This window comes from Eumetopias jubatus, unplaced genomic scaffold (genome assembly GCF_037043125.1).
Source record: "Eumetopias jubatus isolate StellerSeaLion01/CBP00866 unplaced genomic scaffold, mEumJub1_p1.0 scaffold_11, whole genome shotgun sequence".
Taxonomy (NCBI): domain Eukaryota; kingdom Metazoa; phylum Chordata; class Mammalia; order Carnivora; family Otariidae; genus Eumetopias; species Eumetopias jubatus.
The window spans coordinates 85,113,025-85,132,819 of record NW_028274817.1 but is presented as its reverse complement, the minus strand read 5'-3'; the positions used below and the strand labels follow the sequence as shown (position 1 = coordinate 85,132,819).

The following is a 19,795-nucleotide window of genomic DNA, read 5'->3' as shown; positions in this document are numbered from 1 at the left end:
CCTCCATTTAAATTCCCCCCAAATGTCAACATTTGTTCCAAAATGGAACTGCTTGCCGGCCCCTCCACCTTTACGGTTTTTGTTTGTGCCCTTTGGACCATCTGGCAGACCTCTACTGCCTGCCAGGAGATATCCTCATATGCTTCCTTATCGGTTTCCAAAGTGAGCGTGCGAGAAAATCTTTGCCCCCTCTGCCCTGGGTGGTGACATGCTTCAAACCAGATCTCTCACTCTCCTAATTTTACCCTTTAGCTCTTCGTCCGTCTACCAGCTGTGTATCTTCAGGGAGTTAAACTCTAGTTCTTGGTTTCTTCCAACATGAAATGGGAATAAGCGGCACTTTCTTGATAGGTAGTCCTTAGATTCAACAATTAGGTGAAACACTCAGAACAGGAGGGTATCTGGCAGGTAGTTAAGGACTGCCTGCCTTTTGCTTACAGGTTGTTTTCCTCCAGCCCCTCTAAGTTCTTTTAACCATCCCACTTAAATCTATTTCTTCCAAAACCCTTTCCTCCTCCTGGCCAGCCCCGACCGTGCTCATTGTACAGTTAGATGCAAGGATAGGAGACTCTTTGCCAAAGTTAAAAGCGCATCAAACACGCCTAGCATTTATTATTTTAATCACAAACCTACAGACCCCTTAGTACACCCTCCTTGGGGCTTGACCCTAAGGATCCGAAGCTGACAACCTTGGGTGTATGTGGTAGGAAGGGTGAGGATGGGCAGGGAGTGTCTCTTAATAGCTCTGAAATGGGGAGGATTCCTCCAAATGGAGAACTGGGTGGAGGCCAGAGGTTGGAGGTGACCTAGCTTCTGAGAAGGGGAGGGGGGGTCAATAAAAAAATCAGATAAACCAAAAAGGGGTACATATGCTTTTGCAACCCTCCCTCCAAACCTCTGCTTTGGTGGGGTAGGCTTCCACTTTTTTCCTGGACTTGGGAACTCCCAGAAAGGCCCCTTCCTTCATCCTGTTCCTCTACAGACTGTAAGAATGCTGGGGTGCTGGCTTTGGGAACCTGGACTCAGGACCCCTAATTTCTATCACCTCCCCAAACTGCCCTTCAAGGTAGGAGGCAGGACCCTACCCAAGGGTGAGGGTCTAGCTCTCACTCCTGATGGAGGTCTGGAATGTCGACCCACAAGATTTCAAGATCTGCCCCCTTCTCCAAGGGCGAGGTCGGCTCAGAGCCCTCCTGGGTTAGGTCCCATTGGTCCCAGGCTAAGGCTGGGGAGCTGAAGGACCACTCCCCCCTGCAGCATGGAATGCTTGGATGGGATGTTGCTAAGGGACAAGGTCTGCGATCTCCTCATGGCCTGATCTCACGGACTCCGTGCCTGAAATACCTGCGAGTGGCGGTGCCTATAGGGAAGGGGCGGGGCCTAGCTCCTGCCTTGCTGGAAGGCCAGGACTGAGCTCCCAGGTGAAGGGCTCTCTCCTCCTCACTTCTGTTCCTCGGCTGGACAAGGCGGGGATCAGGGGAAAGAGGCAGGGCTTAAACCCCCAGGGTGAGACCTCTATTATTGTAACTCCTCTTCCTTGCCAGGATGGACTAGACTAGTGGTTCCAAGAGAGGGGGTGGACCGGTATCCTGCTACCTCCTTATCCCAGGAGACCTGGCTAGGAAAGTCCCTAAGCGACAGGGGCCTAGCTCCTCCTGCCTCCTTCCCACACCTGGGCAAGGGCAGGTCCCACGGGGCAGGGGTGAGGCTGTGATCTCCAGGGGACAGGCCCAGAGGTTACCGCCTTCTCCATGGCTGAAACACCTCATCGGTTGGTATTGTGGGGAGGGGGCGGGGCCTCATCTGACTCCTCCTCCTCGCCTGGTTACGGGGGTGGGACCTCATCACATCTGCTCTTCCCCCAGAACACCTGGGCAGGGCAGTCTCACGGGAGGGTGGGGGGGGAGGCGGGGCCTCATCCTGACACGTCCTCCTTTCCTGGGTGGGGAAGTCCCAGGGGAGGGGTGAGGCCTGATCAGGACTCCTCCTCCATGCTGAAGCTGCTGCGGCGACTGCTGGCCTTGGAGACAGCGGGGGATACCGAAGACAGCAGGGGGTCAGAGGCAGCCCGCAGTGGGGACAGGGCGCCCGACAGTCCCCCCACCCCTCCCTCCTCCTCCTCCATCAGAATGTCCTCCAGCCCCAGGTGGAAGGGGTCCCCCAGATCCCCCAGGTGGTCGCTGGGAAAGTGCAGGTCCAGAAGGGCATCCGAGGGTGGCGCCGGGGGCTGCTGATGGGGAGCACTCTGGGCAGATCCCCCCGCTGCGGGAAATGGTGCTGTGCCTGGCCTGCCCTCCTCCTCAACGTCCAGCTGCTCTGGCTTGAGGCTGTCCGAGGCAGAGGTTGTGGCCAGGGAGAGCAGCCCGGGGCTGGGAGGTACCGGCAGACCATGGATCTGCGCCTGCAATTCTAGCTCCTGCGGAAGGTAGGGGGTGGGGGGGCGGGATCAGATGGGGTTCACAGCTCCTCAGGGGCGGAGAAGTCTGACGGTTCCAAGGGCGGGCTGCCTGGGTGCCAAACCCACCTCTGTGGCTCACTAGTTGTGCGACTCGAGGCAGGTTTTGCTTAAGCTCGCGGGGCCTCCGAGTTGCGCTCTGTACAACGAGTATGAAGCGGGTCCCCGCCTCCGAGCATCAGAGCCAGGACTACCTGAGCAAACGGAGCCAGGCTCCTGGCACGGCGCGCGCGGCACGGGACCTACACCATATGCACGAGCCAATACTCGTCGCTATTCCCGTTAAGGTTCTGGGGACTACTTGTCACCAGCACGCCCGTCGGGGCAGCCCGGGGATCCCCCAAGTGTGCCAGGAAAATGCTGGCCTGCTCTGCCTCTGCCTGTCGGAAGCCCCCTGTCACCTGTGCCCCGGCCTCCTCGTCGCAAACCTGGATCCGGAGCTGCAGGCTGCGGTTGGTTTGCTCCAGGGAGCGCTGCCGGCTCTCCAGGTCTTTGGAGCGTTGCTGCTCCTTCTGCAACTTGCGGATGTAATCCACAGAGGCCTTCAGGATGGTGCCCTTGTTCCAGCGCATCTCCCTGCAGGGCCCGACGGGGGACAGGAGGGAGCGCTGCGTCATCGGGGGCGGCGGGAGCTGAGGGGGCAACTGTACGCAGCAGAGCAGCCCGCCACGGGCCTAGACCCACAGTTCGGGGGCTGCGGGGTACATCAAGGGGACGGAATGCCCTGCCCAGTTGTTCCGGGGGAAGAGCAGATTCAGGCTCCCGCCTCAGGGCCTCCAGGCCAGCTGTGCCCTTTGCCTCGGACACTCTTCCCCAGACACCCAGAGAGGTGGTTCCTGCCTCACCGCAAACGTTGCCTTGTCGGTCCAGGCCTGCCCTGTGCCCGCCCTCCTCACCCCGAGTTGTAACCCTCACCAACAGTTCCCCCATCTTCTATTCTTTTTTTAAAGTCAGCTCTACACCGAACGTGGGGCTTGAACTCACAACCCTGAGGTCAAGAGTCGCACGCTGGGGCGCCTGGGTGGCTCAGATGGTTAAGCATCTGCCTTCAGCTCGGGTCACGATCTCCAGGTCCTGGGATCGAGCCCTGCATTGGGCTCCCAGCTCACTGGGGAGTCTGCTTCTCCCTCTCCCTCTCCCCCTGCTTGTGTGCTCTCTCTCTCTCTCTCTGACAAATAAATAAAATCTTTTAAAAAAGTCACACGCTCTACCAACTGAGCCCGCCAGGCACCCCACCCCCCATCTTCTCTTCTTTACTTTTCTCCACAACACTCCTCCTAACTGCCCAGATTTTACTTATTTATCTTGTTTGTGGTCTGTCTGCCTCCACTAAAGTATCAGTTCCAGGAGCTCAGGCATTTTTGTCTGTTTTGTCCCTCTGGTATCCTCAGGGCCTAGCGCGGTCCCTGACACAAAGCAGCTCAATGCGTCTCTTGAATGAATAATTAGGAAGTACTAAATGAACCAAAAGCAAAGTGCCTGTGTCATATGGGGACCAGATGAGGCACACAGACTGCAATGTCATGCACCTAAAATTGTAGGTTGGGGACAATGGAGGGCTGTGCCCCTGCTCAGGGTGATGAAGGCTGGATGGGCCAGGGCCAGGAGCGGAAAACCCCAGGCACTTCCCACCCAGGAACAGCTTTGGAGGAATGGGGCCCTTGCCCCACTTTCCGCCAGCCCAAGGCTCCCCGGCCCAGACTCACGGGTCACTGGACTTGGGGATGAGGGTGCCCAGCTCCTTGATCCTGTCGTTAATGTTGAATCGCCGGCGACGCTCAACTTTGGGGGGGGCGGGGAGAAGAGTGGGAAAGTTGTCAACAGGCTGAGGAGGGAAGAGGAGCTGGGGGGTGGGGAGGCTGTTGAAGGGACAGCCCCCCCCCCCCAAGGAAGGCCAGCATGGACTGAGACAGGGCTACACAGCATGCTGGCAAGGGCGCGGAAGCTCACTCACTTAGGTTGTGATTGTCTTTCTTCTGTCGTTCCTTCAAAAGGGCCTTGGCCTCCGTCTCTGGAAGAGAGTGGGGTGGGGGTGCCAGTCAGGGCCTCTGGACATGGGAGAGAAGGAGGGCAGCAGGCACGGCTGCCGGGGATAGGATCCGGTGGGTGCAGGCAGGGAAGTGACTTTTTTTTTAAAGTGCCACTTTTATGATTTTTTTAATAAAGATTTTATTTATTTATTTGACAGAGAGAGACAATGAGAGGGGGAACATAAGCAGGGGGTGGGCAGAGGGAGAAGCAGGTTTCCCGCGGAGCAGGGAGCCCGATGCGGGGCTCGATCTCAGGACCCTGGGATCATGACCTGAGCCGAAGGTAGACGCTTAACAACTGAGCCACCCAGGCGTCCCTACGATTTTTTTTTTTTTTTAAGAAGCCCTGGTAACAGGTCATTTGTTAAACCCGAGACAAGAGGAAATGGGGTAAAAGCAAGCCCATGGGCCGTGTGAAAGAAGAGGGCAAACAGCCCCTTTCTGTCCGCTTAAACCCCTTCCCCCGGCATCAGGCCCACCTGGTTGCCATGGGGCTCACCCCGGGGGGTACAGAGCGGGCGCATGGGGCCAAGAGCCTGGCCCTTACCAGAGATCTCCCGTTTGATGTTGGGCAGCTCGGCCGGGCAGGAGTTGCTGACAGTGATGGCTGGCGTGGCCACGCCCTGACTACTGTACACATCAAGCAGATTCCCTGACACAGGCAGCTGGGGACAGGGAAGGCAGAGACGACAGCTAGGACCAGTCCCAGGCCTGGCCCCTTCTCAGAACCCAGCCCCCACCCCTCCACACGCTCCACAGATAACCTAATGCAAGGAGTGGCTGGCTCAACGCAGGGACCCTTCCTTCTCGTTCAAGGGAACTTTGCGTGGCGACGCAATAGCGGGGGACAGGCTCACGCAGACCCACCCTGCTTTGCCAGGGGACTTGAGTCTGCCAGACCTGTCCATCATGCCCCTGCACACCCTCAAATACCTCAGCGACCTCTGAATCCCCTCTACCCAACTCTGGGGGTAGCTCTGAGAAGCAATGCTGGAAAACCACCCGTTCACAGGTCTTTGTCGGCTACGATGCACATTCCAGCCCGTTAGCCCCTCCTAGCACAACATTCCAAGTCGGCATTCTTGGAACACTCCAGCTCAATCTTCTCAGACCTTGGGAAATTGTCATGGTAACGTTCCATCCAAAAGCTGGCCTTCCGGAGAGTTCCAGCACGATCTCTAGTCTTCTGCCATGACTGTGTCGCACATGGTCATGCACCAAGCTCCTGACTTCTAGTATCTTCTTACGCCTTCTGATCTCTCAGGATTTCTTGTCCAACTACTCAATGAGCGCTGCTTTTATGCCAGTCTTGATTTTTTTTTCTCTCTCCTTCGCCCTCTCCCGGATATACTCTAGGGCAACACACTAATCCCTAAGGATTGGTCCTACCTCTTGATGAGTTATATCTCTTGAAACTCCTGCTAGTCTGCTGGATCCATGTGATATAACGCCCCAGTCTCTAGCTGTTTCCAAATCAATAAAAAGTTCTGATAAACTGGTGCCAAATTTATACACGCTTCTGTCTTTTCGGTGTGTCGGAAAGAAACAAAGCCACAGCCCCTTGGTATGTCCCAAAGCAAGTTATGGGACTCCTGGAATGTTCCAGAACCAGAATGGTATAATTTAGTGGCACATCCCTTGCTCTAGAGAGTTTTATCCACTCTCTACAAGGACCCAGCCTCTTGGCATGGTTCACTGAAAGAGATGTTGTACGTTCCAATCACCCCAAGGTTCAGCCACACTGGGTTTTAAGACTTTTGCTATGTTCCAATCGCTACATGGTTTGGGTATGTCCCAACGACCTGAATCTCTTGGTACATTCAAATTGCTACAAGAGTCCCATTCCTTGGTCCCTCCCACATGGCAGCTTGAGGGCTTGGGTATAGCCCTGATTATTTCCATGGAGTCCCTGCCCTTGTATCTATCAACGTCTACAAGGTCTACCTCTCCCCGAAGCCCAACACAAGGTACCAGGGCCCTGGTATGCTCTCTTTTCATCCCACGGCCTCCTTCTCTATCTTAGTATGATCCAAAGTAAGGGTCTTATATACACAGCCAGCCTGGGTGTCATCTCAGGGATAGAGGGATGCGACTAATGGTCAGCCAGCCTCCCATCTCAGGGCCTCACCGTGCTGGGTAGCTGCAGCCCTGCAGTGCCTCCGGGCAGATAGCTGAGCATCTCATCGTTGTAGCTGGATTCCAGGCTGATGATCTCATCAATGACATCGTCAATCTAGGGGAAGAAGGGAACATGGACGAGTGTTAGAAGAAGCTGCACGAGGGAGAGCACGGGAAGGTCGTCTGCAGCCGCTTACCTCCTTCTCTGAGCTGGACCCAATGGTGAGTAGTGCCATGGGGCTGTTGGGAGCGCTGCCTGCAGGGCCCGCAGCATGGGCAGCCTCGGGCGCAGGGAGCGGCTGGGCACTAGCAGCCCCTGGTGGTGGGGTGAGGGCCTGGGAAGCCAGCTTGGGGCCGAGCGTGGTGGACAGGTACTGTTTCACCTGTTGCCGGCGTGCCTGCTGTAGGTGGTAGCGTGTCGGGTTCTCTAGATGGGTCTGCACCTGTAGGACGAGGGCAAGGAAGGATGGAAGGGGACAAGGTAGGATGGGGTGACTCTGAGCCCCAGGCTGACCCTCAGAGGTCATCTGTTTCTAGGCTCAGGCCAGCAAACTAGGCCCAGAATCTGAGATGCCCCTACCTCCCCAAATCCTGGGAAGTCTCCCCCAGGACCCAAACTCTCTTTCTCAGAAATTCCTCACAGCCCCCCAAGAGCCACCCATGGCTGACCAGAAACCCTCAATTTCTGGAGCACCCTGTCACAGTTCCCAAGAGTCCCCGCCCCCCATCTCTGACATCACCTAGGAGAACTGAGAACCACACATGGCTTCCCAAGTCACCCCAGTGGCCAAACTCCTAATGTATCACACGCACAGGAAGCTCTTCCCGCGAAGTTCTTCCTGGGGTTACTTCACAGGAGGCCCCAGCGCCCATTTGAGGCACTCACCACCTTCCATGGTCCACCCAGACATCCTGTGGCTCCCAAAAACCCCTCGGAAGCCCTAAACACCAACGGGACACTAACACAGCCTATCTGAACAGTAACTGGGACCATCTTTAGAGCCCCTAGGACCTCGGCACAAAAGCCACCACGACCACTCCTCAGTCACTGAGACCCCTCCCAGGGCCTCTGGGTGTCACCTTACCTTGAGCACCTCCCTGGGCACCTGAGCAGGGGGAGGACGGCCCAAAGTGTGGCCCCCCGCAGAGACGCCAACGACTGAGATGGCGGGAGAGGCAGGGGCAGGGCTGGGGAAGGAAGAGGCTGCGGCCTGTTCCCGTCGCTCACGCCTCTCCTGCTCCTGGGCCTGGGCCCGCATTAGCTGCTGCCGCAGCAAGACCCGTGATGAAGAAGAGGCCGACATGGCAGGGGTCCTGGAGCCCCCTGCAGAAGATGATGCAGAGAGTGGAGCTGGGGTGGCTTGCAGTGATATTGGGAGGCTGTGGAATGGGAAATACGGGGCCACAGGTAAGCTAAAAGTCTCATCCCATGCCTAAGGGGTCATTGTGGGATACAGCAGATGCCGGGCTTCGGCCTGTTGTCCACCGTCAGGGGCCACAATGTGGAGGGGGGGTACCCAGGAACCAGGCCTGGTCACGGCTCTCAGGGGTCACAGTCTGACAGGGGAGACACAGGGACTGAGCCCAGGCCCAGCCCTCAGGGGTCACTGTCTGATGGGGGAGACAGTGGAGCCAGGCCAAGTCCCAGCCCTTAGAGGTCAGTCTGGGGGTGGGGGGGGGGGAGTTTCAGCCCTTGGTCCTTATGGTGAAGGCTGGATCGGGGCCTGTTCAAACATTGAGGAGAGAGGCCACTGCTAGGCTCTGGGAGAGCGGTTCATCCTATTTAAAGGAGCGCAGAAGGATGCCAAATTGGGGCCGTGGCACTAGATTAGGATACACAGGGCTCTTAAGCTCAATTTGGGGCTGAGGATGCTCCCTGAACTCCTGGTCTTGGGCATCTGGCTACAGGGGCAAGTGCAGGCGCTTCGTCTGCCCCTGCCTGGGCCTCTAGTCCCAGGAGCTAGTCAGTCTTGAAAATCTCAGAGATTTCACAATCCTCTCTTCCTGCCCCTCTTCCAGGTCCCCTCCCCTCTCTTAGAGCCCAGGCCGATGACTCAGCACATTTAGACTTCCAAGCTGGGGGAAAGAAGAGACCAGCAGGGGTTCCTCAAGGGTTGGGGGTGGGTGAGTCTGTTGAGTGGGGGAAGGGGTGAGCAGGGGTTGTGGGTATTGCTCCGCGGGGTGGCTGGGCACACACAGGCCATCCCAGGTTCCCTGCAATATTTGTGTATGAATGGGTATGCGGGTTGGGGGGCGGCGGGGGTGGGGAGTGGGCACAGGAGGTCTGGCTCAAGCTAATGGAATCCCAGCTTGGCCACCTGCTTTCCTGTGTGATATACTCTCAGGCCCCTAATTTTCTGATCAGGAAAATGCAGGCTGCCGAAAGGGTTGGCCTGGCACTGAGGGCCTCTGCCCCAGAGGGGATGGAGGGGCCTGAGGACTTGGGAGGGGAGTCAGAGGAGACAGACCTTGAGCGTAGTGGTGGGGGCTGGCTTTTGAGCTCGTAGTAGCTGTCCGGATCGAGGACGCTTTCTAATTCGATGTCGGCAACAATCCCAGATTCCGGAAGCAAAGAGTTGAGGCTGAGGGTGAAAGGGAGCGAAGGGTGATGGTCAGTGAGTGTATGGAGACCTCACTCCCCTCCAAGAGAGAAAGAAAGAGTGGGCAGTGGGAGGAGAGAGACACCAGGGGAGAGGGGAACAGAGTGCATCCCTCAGAGGAGGCCACTCCTCTGGGTACCACCATCGGGAATTCCCAGGTCTTCCTCCCTCCCCACACCCCTCTTCCCTCCCCACTCTCTTTTGCTCTGTTACCCATAGTCCCTTAGGATTAAAAATGGTAAGAGTGCCTGGATCCCAACTCCTCACTCTTAACACAATCAAGCGTAACAACCTGGATTTGAGGGAAAAGAGAAGTGAAGAGTTTGGGAATGACAATTCACTTTGCAGGAGTCCTGACTTTGCATTCAGAGTTCTTCCAGTCCCCACACCCCCTTACTGGGGTCCTGGCAGCTGAAGGTGAGCCCGTGTGGGTCTATACACTTAACAGCACGGTAGGAGCATCCTTCGCACAACAGTCCATTGTAACACAAACTGAATGCATCACAACTAGGGTCGATGATTCACTTGAGGGAAGGATCCACGACTTTGCAAATGGTTCCCCCCCCCAGCCAGAGTTCAGGGGATGCCAGTACACACACAAATACAAAACAGAAATATCAAGGGCTCTCCTCATTCCAGCAATTTGGATTTAAAAGAGAAGTGGGATGGATGATCCGCTTACACGAGCGAGCGTTCTTTTCTTGGCGGGAGGAGCCTGTCCAGCGCTCTCCTGTTTTTTTGGATAGAACCACACACACACACACACACACACACACACACACACACCCCTCTAATACCAACACCCACTGACACAAAATAAAAAGCCACGTACACCCCCCCTTTCAACTATTCCCACTACTGTGATGAGCCAGGTTGTTATGAAGGCATCAGAAGATGGGGAAGCATTAGGTGCAAAGGCTCCTGATCAGCCCTCCAGGCCGGGGGCGGGGGGGTGCGAGGAACAAGACCCTAGTGTGTAGGGGGCATTCACAGTCACATGTTAGAATCCTGAGACACTGTGGGTGACTTCGCTTGACGAGAACTCTCTCCCCTCCCCAAGGATCTGTCTTCTTCCTTTCCTCACCCTCAGATGGGGACCTAAAACAACCCAGGAAGTCGGGAAGAGGAAGCTCGGGGAGCCGCTGAGCTCAGCACAACCCCAGGAAGAAAGCAGGCAAAGCCCCATCTCCTGCTCACACCCATTGCCCAGAAGTTCGAAGAGATGGGCCCTGGGGTGGGCAGGGTGTGGACAGAGAGGGGCTTACAAGCCTGCTGGTGGAACTGAGGATGCGAAGAGGCCACAGAGGACCCACCCAGGCAGGGATGGTGCAATTGGTGCTCATTCCAGCTCTAGGGACAGATTCGAGATTATTTCCAGGGTCTGACAGACAGACTGGGAGGGGGAGAAAAAGAATGTATGCGCGCGCAGGGGGTAAGCCAGGCTGGCTGAGAGGCTAGGATGGGTGGCAGCAGGAACAAGACCCTCGTCTGGGTTCCCAAATAAGGTCTGAGGCCTTCTTCCCTGACCTAAGAAGTAGCACCATCTCTGTTGCCTCTGTCTGCCTCACTGTCTCCCATTCAAGCCCCTAGGGGGGTGTGGGAAGAGGGCTTTTCCACTATCCCTGGGATCTGACCCAGCTGGGTGGGTGGGCAGGGGTGAAGTGATTACTCGGGTCAAGTCCTGAATGTTGCTTCTCTTGCTCACTCATACACACACAAAGCTGGTCCCGCGTAGCATATCTGAGATACCCCCAAATCCCTCCAGAGTCCTGTTATCCCCAAACAGAGCCTCAAGCAACCGGCCACTGGGAATCAACCAGCTTCCAAGACAGCACTTCTGTCTCCCAGTGTCTCCCAGGACCCCTTCTCTGACACTGAGGGGAAAAGTCCCTTCAGATCAGTGCCTCACCTACAGAGTTCCACCTCAAATTCATTCCCCTCACACCTGACTCAAGGAGCCCAAATTCAGCATCAGTCCCCCAAGTTCAGTTACCCTAGACCAGGCTCTGGACACAGCAGAATCTTCCCCCTCTAAACCCAGTCAAGAGCCCCCCAATCGGCACCAGGCCTCCCTTAAGGCACTTCCATGACTTGTTTAAGCCTCAGTCCAAGCAGGCCACCGCCGGATTCCTTAGGTACCCCCGCCCAAGACCGGCGCCCCGACGTCCTCCAAGCCTAGGCCGAGGGCCTCCAATCCCAGTCCAGGGCTCCCGTTGTCCCCCCCAGATCAGATCCCCAGGAACCCCAGTCGGCACTACCGGCCCCAGGCGGCCCCGCACCTGAGCAGCTGGGCCGAGTCGGCTGGCCTGCGCTCCTCCAACAGCACGAACACGGCACGAGGGCCTTCCGCGCTGGCCTCTACGCCGTCCCGAGCTGGCTCGGCCGCATGAGACATGACGCCCGGCCCCGGGCGAGCCCTGCCAGGCCGGTCGGGCCTCGGCCCGGTCCCCCTAACAAAATAAGAGTCCCCCTCCCCCCGCTCGCCACCGCCTCCTCCGCTAAGCCATGGAGCGAGCTCTGCGCGGGCGGGCGGCGTCGGGGCGATGGGATGGGCCGTGAGTCATCCCCCGCCCTGAACGGACCAACACCCCCCCCCCAACCTAACCCCGGACGACCGCCCTCCTCCCCCTCGTCCTCTTCCCCCTCCTCCCTGGGCTGGGGAAACTCCACAGGAAGTGACCGCACAGAAGATGGACGGCTCGTCGGGCCACCCCCTCTGAGTGAGGCGGCCAATCATCGAGGGGTGGCTCGAGGGCCCGCCTTAAACTACGCCTCCGACGCGGAGGGAAAACTAGATTCGGCCGGCCCTCATTCCGAGAAGGACGCATCTAGGCCACGCCCTCAGAGACAGAGGCAAATCAGCGAGAGATACTTTGATTACGCCACGCCCCCTCCCCGCAAACGATCCCTCCGCAGGATTTTTAAGCCGCTCCTTGAGTCCCCTGCGCCTGCGCACCGATGGCCTGTCAGCGCGCAGAGGGTCTCCAGGACAGGCTTCTAGCAGCAGGACCGCGCCCCCTCTTGGCCAGTGTTCGTAATATCAGCTCCCTAGATCGCGCTGCAGCCTCCATCTAGCCGTGCCTCCTCAGCCGAAGCCTTAACTAGGAGGCCGAGACAGCTACATTCCCTGGAGGTGCGCACCAGAAACCCCGCCCTTTCGGGACCCACAAACTAGCCGCTCAGCTGGTCTTCCCCGGGAGCACTCCGCCTACCCTGGGTCACCTAGAGCAGTTGTTGTACTAGGTCGTTGTGCTACAGAGTAAGTGCTTAATAAATCCTTCGCAGGTAGGTGAATGAGTGGAAGGATGGAAATTAGATCTGGTCCCTTCGGTGAATGACTTCTAGAATCATAAAGATCCGGGTTTGGATTTGAGCAAGGGATTGCCCCTCGCCAAGCCTCAGCTTTACTGGCCTGTCAGATGGGGGTCATAATACCTGTCTGGCAGGGTTGTTATGAGGATTAGAGATAATTTATGGAAAGTGCTAGCAGGTTGTTTGGCATACAATAAGTTCTCCAAAACTTGATTCACTCATTTGTGCACTGATTGAACAAATATTTATTGAGTTCCTCTGTATTCCGGATACAGGCAAGTTGGCTTGCACACAGGAGAGGGTCCCCGAGCCCTACTTTCAGGGGCACAGTCAGCTCACAGAACACCTGGACCTGTAACCTTCCTTTCTTCCTTCCCAAAATTCCAAGACCCTGCCCAGCAGTTGGACTTCAGGGAACTTCACTGAGTTCTCATCTGTCTTGCACGTTCCTGTATTGTCACAGGAGGTTGGCTTGGTAAACATGCATATCCCCACATGCACAACCCCATTATCTACATAATAAAGATGACAATTCGTTCCCAAATTAATCTTTTTTTAAAAGATTGATTGATTGATTGATTTTGGGGAGAGACAGAGAGAAAGAGCACGTGCCAGGGGGGAGGGGCAGAGGGAGAGAGAGTATCAGCTTGTCCTGGGGCTTGATCTCAGGACCCTGAGATCATGACCTGAGCCCAGACCAAGAGGCCAGTGCTTAAGCCACTCAGGCACGCCCCCTTCATTAATCTTTTAAAAGAATCAAGACATTACCAATAAAAATTCCAAAATGGAACTTGTAGACCTGATGTTTAAATTCCTATGGTGCCTTAAATATGTAAGAATATCTAATTGTATAAGAGGAAGAAAGGGGGTGCCTGGGTGGCTCAGTTGGTTAAGCGACTGCCTTCGGCTCAGGTCATGATCCTGGAGTCCCGGGATCGAGTCCTGCATCGGGCTCCCTGCTCGGCAGGGAGTCTGCTTCTCCCTCTGACCCTCTTCCCTCTCGTGCTTTCTATCTCTCATTCTCTCTCTCTCTGAAATAAATAAATAAAATTTAAAAAAAAGAGGAAGAAAGGGGGGAGGCATTATCTTAACAGATTCAAAGTATATCACAAAGCATTAGTAATTAAAACATTGTGATATGGGAGGAGGAATAGGAACTTAGATCGATGGTACAGAAAAAGTCCAAAAATCGACCTAGGTACTTGTGAGAATTAATAAGTGATATTTTAAGAATGATATTCCAAGTAACCGGGAGGGAGATGGACTAATTTACCAAAATGGTTTGGGGAGAAATGACTATCTTTTGGAGGAGGGATCAGACTCCTAATTTACACAATTCAGAAAAAAATAATTCCATGGGGCACCTGGCTAGCTCAGTCGGTGGAGTATGCGACTTTTGATCTCAGGGTTGTGAGTTCGAGCCCCACGCTGGGTGTAGAGATTACTTAAAACTAAAATCTTTTAAAAAAGGAAAAAGAAAAAAGAATTTCAGATTAGTTAAAGACCTAAACATAAAAAAAAAAAGCTATAAGAAACATCAGAACAGGGGCACCTGGGTGGCTCAGTCAGTTAAGCGTCTGCCTTTGGCTCAGGTCATAATCCCGGGGTCCTGGGATCCAGTCCCACGTTGGGCTCCCCGCTCATCGGGAAGTCTGCTTCTCTCTCTGCCTCTGCCCCTCCCCCCGATCGTGTTTTTTTCTCTCTCTCTCTCAAATAAATACATAAAATCTTAAAAAAAATACACATCAGAACAAAATATTTTTGGAAGAATATGTTTAAAATTTTGGTGAAAAAGAAGGCCTTCTTAAACAAGATACAAAAGGCAAAAGATTTTTTTAAAGATTTTATTTATTCAGGGGCGCCTGGGTGGCTCAGTCGTTAAGTGTCTGCCTTCGGCTCAGGTCATGGTCCCAGCGTCCTGGGATCGAGCCCCACATCAGGCTCCCTCCTCGGTGGGAAGCCTGCTTCTCCCTCTCCCACTCCCCCTGCTTGTGTTCCCTCTCTCGCTGTGTCTCTCTGTCAAATAAATAAATAAAATCTTTAAAAAGAAAGATTTTATTTATTCATTTGAGTCACAGAGATAGAGAGAGACAGAGAGAGAGAGAGCATGAGCCGGGAGAGAGGCAGAGGGAGAGGGAGAAGCAGGCTCCTCGCTGAGCCAGGAGCCCAATGTGGGGCTCGATCCAAGAACCCTGGGATCATGACCTGAGCCGAAGGCAGACGCTTAACCATCTGAGCCACCCAGGCGCCCTCAAAAGATATATTTTTTAAGATTTTATTTATTAATTTATTTGAGAGAGAGAGAGAGAACAATCGGGGAGGAGCAGAGGGAGAGGGAGAAGCAGGCTCCCCATGCGGGGCTGGATCCCAGGATCCTGGGCTCATGACCTGAGCCGAAGGCAGAAACTTAACCGACTGAGCCACCCAGGCGACCCAAGGCAAAAGATATTTATTTATTTATTTATTAAAGATTTTATTTATTTGACAGACACAGCGAGAGAGGGAACACAAGCAGGGGGAGTGGGAGAGGGAGAAGCAGGCTTCTGCGGAGCAGGGAGCCCGATGCGGGGCTCGATCCCAGGACCCTGGGATCATGACCTGAGCCGAAGGCAGATGCTTAACCATCTGAGCCACCCAGGCGCCCGGCAAAAGATATTTAAAAAGTAGCAATAAGGGGCGCCTGGGTGGCTCAGTTGGTTAAGCGACTGCCTTCGGCTCAGGTCATGATCCTGGAGTCCCGGGATCGAGTCCCACATCGGGCTCCCTGCTCAGCAGGGTGTCTGCTTCTCCCTCTGACCCTCTTCCCTCTCGTGCTCTCTATCTTTCATTCTCTCTCTCTCTCGAATAAATAAAAATAAAATCTTTAAAAAAAATAAAAAATAAAAAGTAGCAATAAGCAACATTAAGTGGTCATTCTTGGTACTTAATCTGCATTAATTCGTTTTAATCCTCACAACAGAACCTCACAACAATAGGGTTCCATTTATTATCCCAACTTCTAGATCAGGAAACCAGGATACAGCTAGGTTAAGTCATTTGCCCTAGGTCACCCCAGTTTAAAAACCTGCAATTGGAACCCAGGCATCATTCTTTACCCCCCTGCTGCACTGTCTCTCCAGCTTGACTACATGGAAATATAAAACTGTAGTCTGTAAAAATCTACAGCATTAGACCCACAGGTTAATTATCCTGTCACACACCCCAGTTCTGCAAACACCAGCTTCATACGCACATCCCAGATATGTCCATGACAAGAGCTTCCCCATCACATACCCTGCACAATAAACCCATTCTTCATCCCTCTCAGTCTCTCTCTTAATCTCTTGCTCACATCTTCACAACTTTTTCAACACTTCTCTCTCTCTCTGTCTCTCTCTCTCTGGTGTGTCTGGGGTCCCATCGCAAGGCAACTGTGGAGTGGGATTAACAGGAAATATGGAGGGCAAAGAGAGGGCAATCAGATGGTGAAGTTAGGGATGTTTAGAGATAGATGTGAGTGGAGATCAAAGGCGGCTTGGGACGAGGTTGGGATCTATTACAGGACAGTTTGCATGCAGCTGGAGGATCACGTGAAGGTCTTCAGGAGGAATGGGGCTGCTAGAAGCAGTTTAAGCATGCAGGCAGGAGCCACCGGAGGGTAAATGGCGAATACCATTGGGGGGTTGGAAGGGACCATGGGAAGATAATGAGTGATTAGAGATAGAGTCTGGTCTTCTGTAAAGTTATTAAAGACAGAGCTATTCACTGTCATCGGATGGTGTGGTCAGCTGACTAATGGCCCCCCAAAAGATGTCCATGTCCTAATCCCTGGTACCTGTGAATGTTACCTGATGGGCCAAGAATGTGTTGCCGATGTGATTTAATGACAGATTCTGAGATGGGGAGATTATCCTGGATTATCTGAATGGAACCTGATTGTAATCTCAAGTGTCCTTATAAGAGGAAGGCAGATCCTGGGATCGAGCCCCACATCGGGCTCCCCGCTCGGCAGGAAGCCTGCTTCTCCCTCTCCCACTCCCCCTGCTTGTGTTCCCTCTCTCGCCGTGTCTCTCTCTGTCGAATAAATAAAATCTTAAAAAAAAAAAAAAAAAAGGAAGGCAGAGGCAGCTTTGACAGAAAAGGAGAAGGCAGGGGCACCTGGGTGGTTCAGTTGGTGAAGTGTTTGCCTTCGGCTTAGGTCATGATCCCAGGGTCCTGGGATCGAGGCTTGCATCGGGCTGCTTGCTCAGGGGGAAGCCTGCTTCTCCCTCTCCCTCTGTCCCTTCCCCCCCACACCCGCTCATGCTCTCTCTCAAATAAACAAATAAAATCTTAAAAGAAAAAGAAGGAAAAAACTAAAAGAAAAAGAAAAAGAAGGGGCACCTGGGTGGCTCAGTCGGTTAAACGTCTGCCTTCGGCTCAGGTCATGATCCCAGGGTCCTGGGATTGAGCCCCACGTCCGGCTTCCTGCTCAGCAGAGAGCCTGCTTCTCCCCCTCCCTCTGCCTGCCACTCTGCCTACTTGTGCTCTCTTTCTGTTGAACAAATAAATAAAATCTTTAAAAAAAATAAAAGAAAAAGAAAAGAAGGCAATGCAACCACTGAGGCAGAGAGCGTAGTGATGTGGCCACAAGCCACAGAATGCAGGCAGCCACCAGAAGCAGGAAGAGGCAACAAAAAGATTCCCCTCTAGAGTCTGCAGAGAGAGTACAGCTCTTCTGACACCTTGATTTTGGCCCAGTGAAACTGATTTTGGGCTTTGGGCCCCCAGAACTGTGAAAGAATACATTTCTTATATTTTAAGCCATTAAGTGTGTTGTAATTAGTTATAGCAACCACAGGAAACGAATACAGATTTCGGTACTTGGATGCAGAATTGCTGCTTTGTCCTAGTCTGCTTGGGCTGTCATAATAGAATACCACAGCCTGGGCACATTAAACAACAGAAATTTATTTTCTCAATGTTCAGGAGGCCAGAAGTCCAAGACCAAGGTGTCATCTGGATGCATTTTTCTTCCTTCCTTCCTTCCTTCCTTCCTTCCTTCCTTCCTTCCTTCCTTCCTTCCTTCCTTCCTTTCTTTCTTTCTTTCTTTCTCTTTCTTTCTTTCTTCCTTTCTTTCTTTCTCTTTCTTTCTTTCTTTCTTTCTTTCTTTCTTTCTTTCTTTCTTTCTTTCTTTCTTTCTTTCTTCCTTCCTTCCTTCCTTTCTCTTTCTTTCTTTCTTTCTTTTTTTTAAATATTTCATTTATTTATTTTGACTGAGAGAGACAGTGATACATATATATATATATATATATATAAAGATAAAATATCTTCATTTTAAAGATAGAGAGAGAAAGTGTGCACATTGGTGGGGGAGGGAGAGAGGGAGAAGGAGAGAGAGAATCTCAAGCCGACTCTGCACTGAGTGCAGAGCCTGATGCGGGGCTCGATCTCATGACCCCGAGATCATGACCTGAACCAAAATCAAGAGTCAGATGTCCAACCGACTGAGCCACCCAGGCACCCCAATCCTTATTATGTATATAGAAGCAGAAAACTTAGTTGAATTGTGTCCTACAGTTGTGTGAAAAGCAGAGCTTGTAAGTGATGGACTTGTATATTTAGCTGAGGAGATTTCCAAGGAATGTGTTGGAGGTACTGCTTGGATTCTTCCTGCTGCTTTTAGTAACATGTGGAAGGAAAGAGATAAATTGAGAGAAGAACTGCTAAGCAAAATGGATCCAGGATTTGGGGATCTGGAAAATTCTCCAGCTGTCCAGATTGCAGAAGACACAGAATTTAGGAGATTTACAGTCAGGAAAGTATGCTCTGGAAAGAGAGCCAAAGGTGTGGCTGGACAGCCTTTTGCTAGTACTAAAGAGATTAGATGTGTGACTCATGGATCCTCTCAACCATTTCAGCAGAAGTCGGGAACAGGGATGGAATCATCCATGAAAGACTTGTGGAGGACCCTCTTGCCTAATGGTGCGGATCCTTGTGACTTCCATAGAAGACCCACAAGTTTTTTGAGAATGAATGTTATGCTGCCAGAAACACTGCCCAGTTGGCTTGCAAGAAACGGAGATAGGATGAAATGAAGGAAGGATGTTGGATTCCCAACATTCTACTGGAAGGACACAGGGCTAAAACTACTCAGCAGCAAACATGTGCTACCCGTCAAAAGAAAGGATTAATGATTCTGAGGGCAGAGCTGTGGGCCCAGAGGTGGCGCCTCAAGCCACCATGGATTATTCCCAGCCCTTGAAACCTAATGGAATGTGTTCTGCTGGATTTCAAAATTACTTGGGACCAGTGACACCTTTTTTCCTTCCATTTTTTCCCTTTTGGAATAGGAATGCCTATAACTCCTATCTTATGTCTGTCCCACCACTGTGTTTTGGGAACAGATAATTTGTTTTCTAGTTTCACAGGTTGGGCGATGGAGCGGAATTTTGCCTCAGGTTGGATCATACCCAGAGTCTCGCTTATACCTGACTTAGATGATGAAATTTGGAACCTTTGAGCTGATGATACTAACGTGAGATTTTGAAGCTGAGGTGATGCTGTAATGGATGAAACTTTTGGGGGTATTGGGATGAGGTACATGTATTTTGCATGTGGGGTAGATGTGTATCTTTGGGGGCCAAATGGTATACTGTTGTAGGGTGAATAATGCCCCCCAAAAGATATGCACATCCTAATTCCTGGAACATGTGAGTGTATCTTAGATGGCCAAAAAAAAAAGAAAAAAGAAAAAAAGAAAAGAAAAGAAAAGAAAAAGGACTTTGCAGTTTGCAGTTGTGATTAAGGTAAGGATTTTGAGATGGGGAGATTATCCTGCATTATCACAGGGATCCTAATTGTAATAACAAATGTCCTTAGAAGAGGGAAGCAGAGGCAGGTTTCACAGACATGATGGGCAATTGTGACCAAAGCGGAGACTGTAGTGATGTGGCTACAAGCCAAGGAATGCTGACAGTCACCAGCATAGGAAGAGGTGACAAACATTCTCTCCTAGAACCTCTGGAGGGAGTATGCCCTGCTGGCGCCTTGATTGTGGTCTTCTGGCCCCCAGAACTGTGAGAGAATACATTTCTTATGAAGTAAGCCACCAGGTTTGTGGAAATTCATCACAGCACCCACAGGAAGCTAATGAAGATGGCTTGGGGTAGATTTGGTGATTGTTGGAGGGATAATGCTCGGAGGTTATCAGAGGCAGTTTGAGGGGCACCTGGGTGGCTCAGTCGGTTAAGCATCTGCCTTTGGCTCAGGTCGTGATCTCCGCCGGATCCTGGGATAGAGCCCTGCATGGGGGAGGGGGC

General features: G+C 52.8%; 1 protein-coding gene across 3 annotated transcripts; it reads right to left on the bottom strand.

Moving 5' to 3' along the window:
- Nucleotides 1-571: 571 nt before the first annotated feature.
- Nucleotides 572-11,786, bottom strand: TFE3 (transcription factor binding to IGHM enhancer 3). Of its 3 annotated transcripts, none has more exons than XM_028113461.2 (10): nt 11,483-11,786; nt 9,072-9,185; nt 7,689-7,983; nt 6,801-7,046; nt 6,614-6,718; nt 5,033-5,150; nt 4,410-4,466; nt 4,162-4,237; nt 2,857-3,031; nt 572-2,416 (listed from the first exon to the last, which is right to left on the bottom strand). In XM_028113461.2, exons 1-10 carry the CDS (start codon nt 11,596-11,598, stop codon nt 1,976-1,978), a joined length of 1,743 nt encoding a protein of 580 aa, XP_027969262.2. In that variant the 5' UTR covers nt 11,599-11,786; the 3' UTR covers nt 572-1,975. The 3 variants fall into 3 exon arrangements, with proteins under 3 accessions (XP_027969262.2, XP_027969263.2, XP_027969264.1); XM_028113462.2 differs by having other exon boundaries at nt 2,884-3,031; nt 11,483-11,785; XM_028113463.2 differs by lacking the exon at nt 11,483-11,786 and having other exon boundaries at nt 7,689-7,927; nt 9,072-9,161.
- Between the last annotated feature and the right edge of the window lie 8,009 nt (nt 11,787-19,795).

Bases quoted from the DNA above. Each gene is read 5' to 3' on its own strand.
- TFE3 (XM_028113461.2), bottom strand. From the start codon at position 11,598: ATGTCTCATGCGGCCGAGCCAGCTCGGGACGGCGTAGAGGCCAGCGCG. The intron at 7,984-9,071 runs GTCTGTCTCCTC...CCCATTCCACAG, and splicing joins CCCCCACCACTACGCTCAAG to CCTCCCAATATCACTGCAAG. The intron at 5,151-6,613 runs GTGAGGCCCTGA...CCCTGTCCCCAG, and splicing joins GGCTGCAGCTACCCAGCACG to CTGCCTGTGTCAGGGAATCT.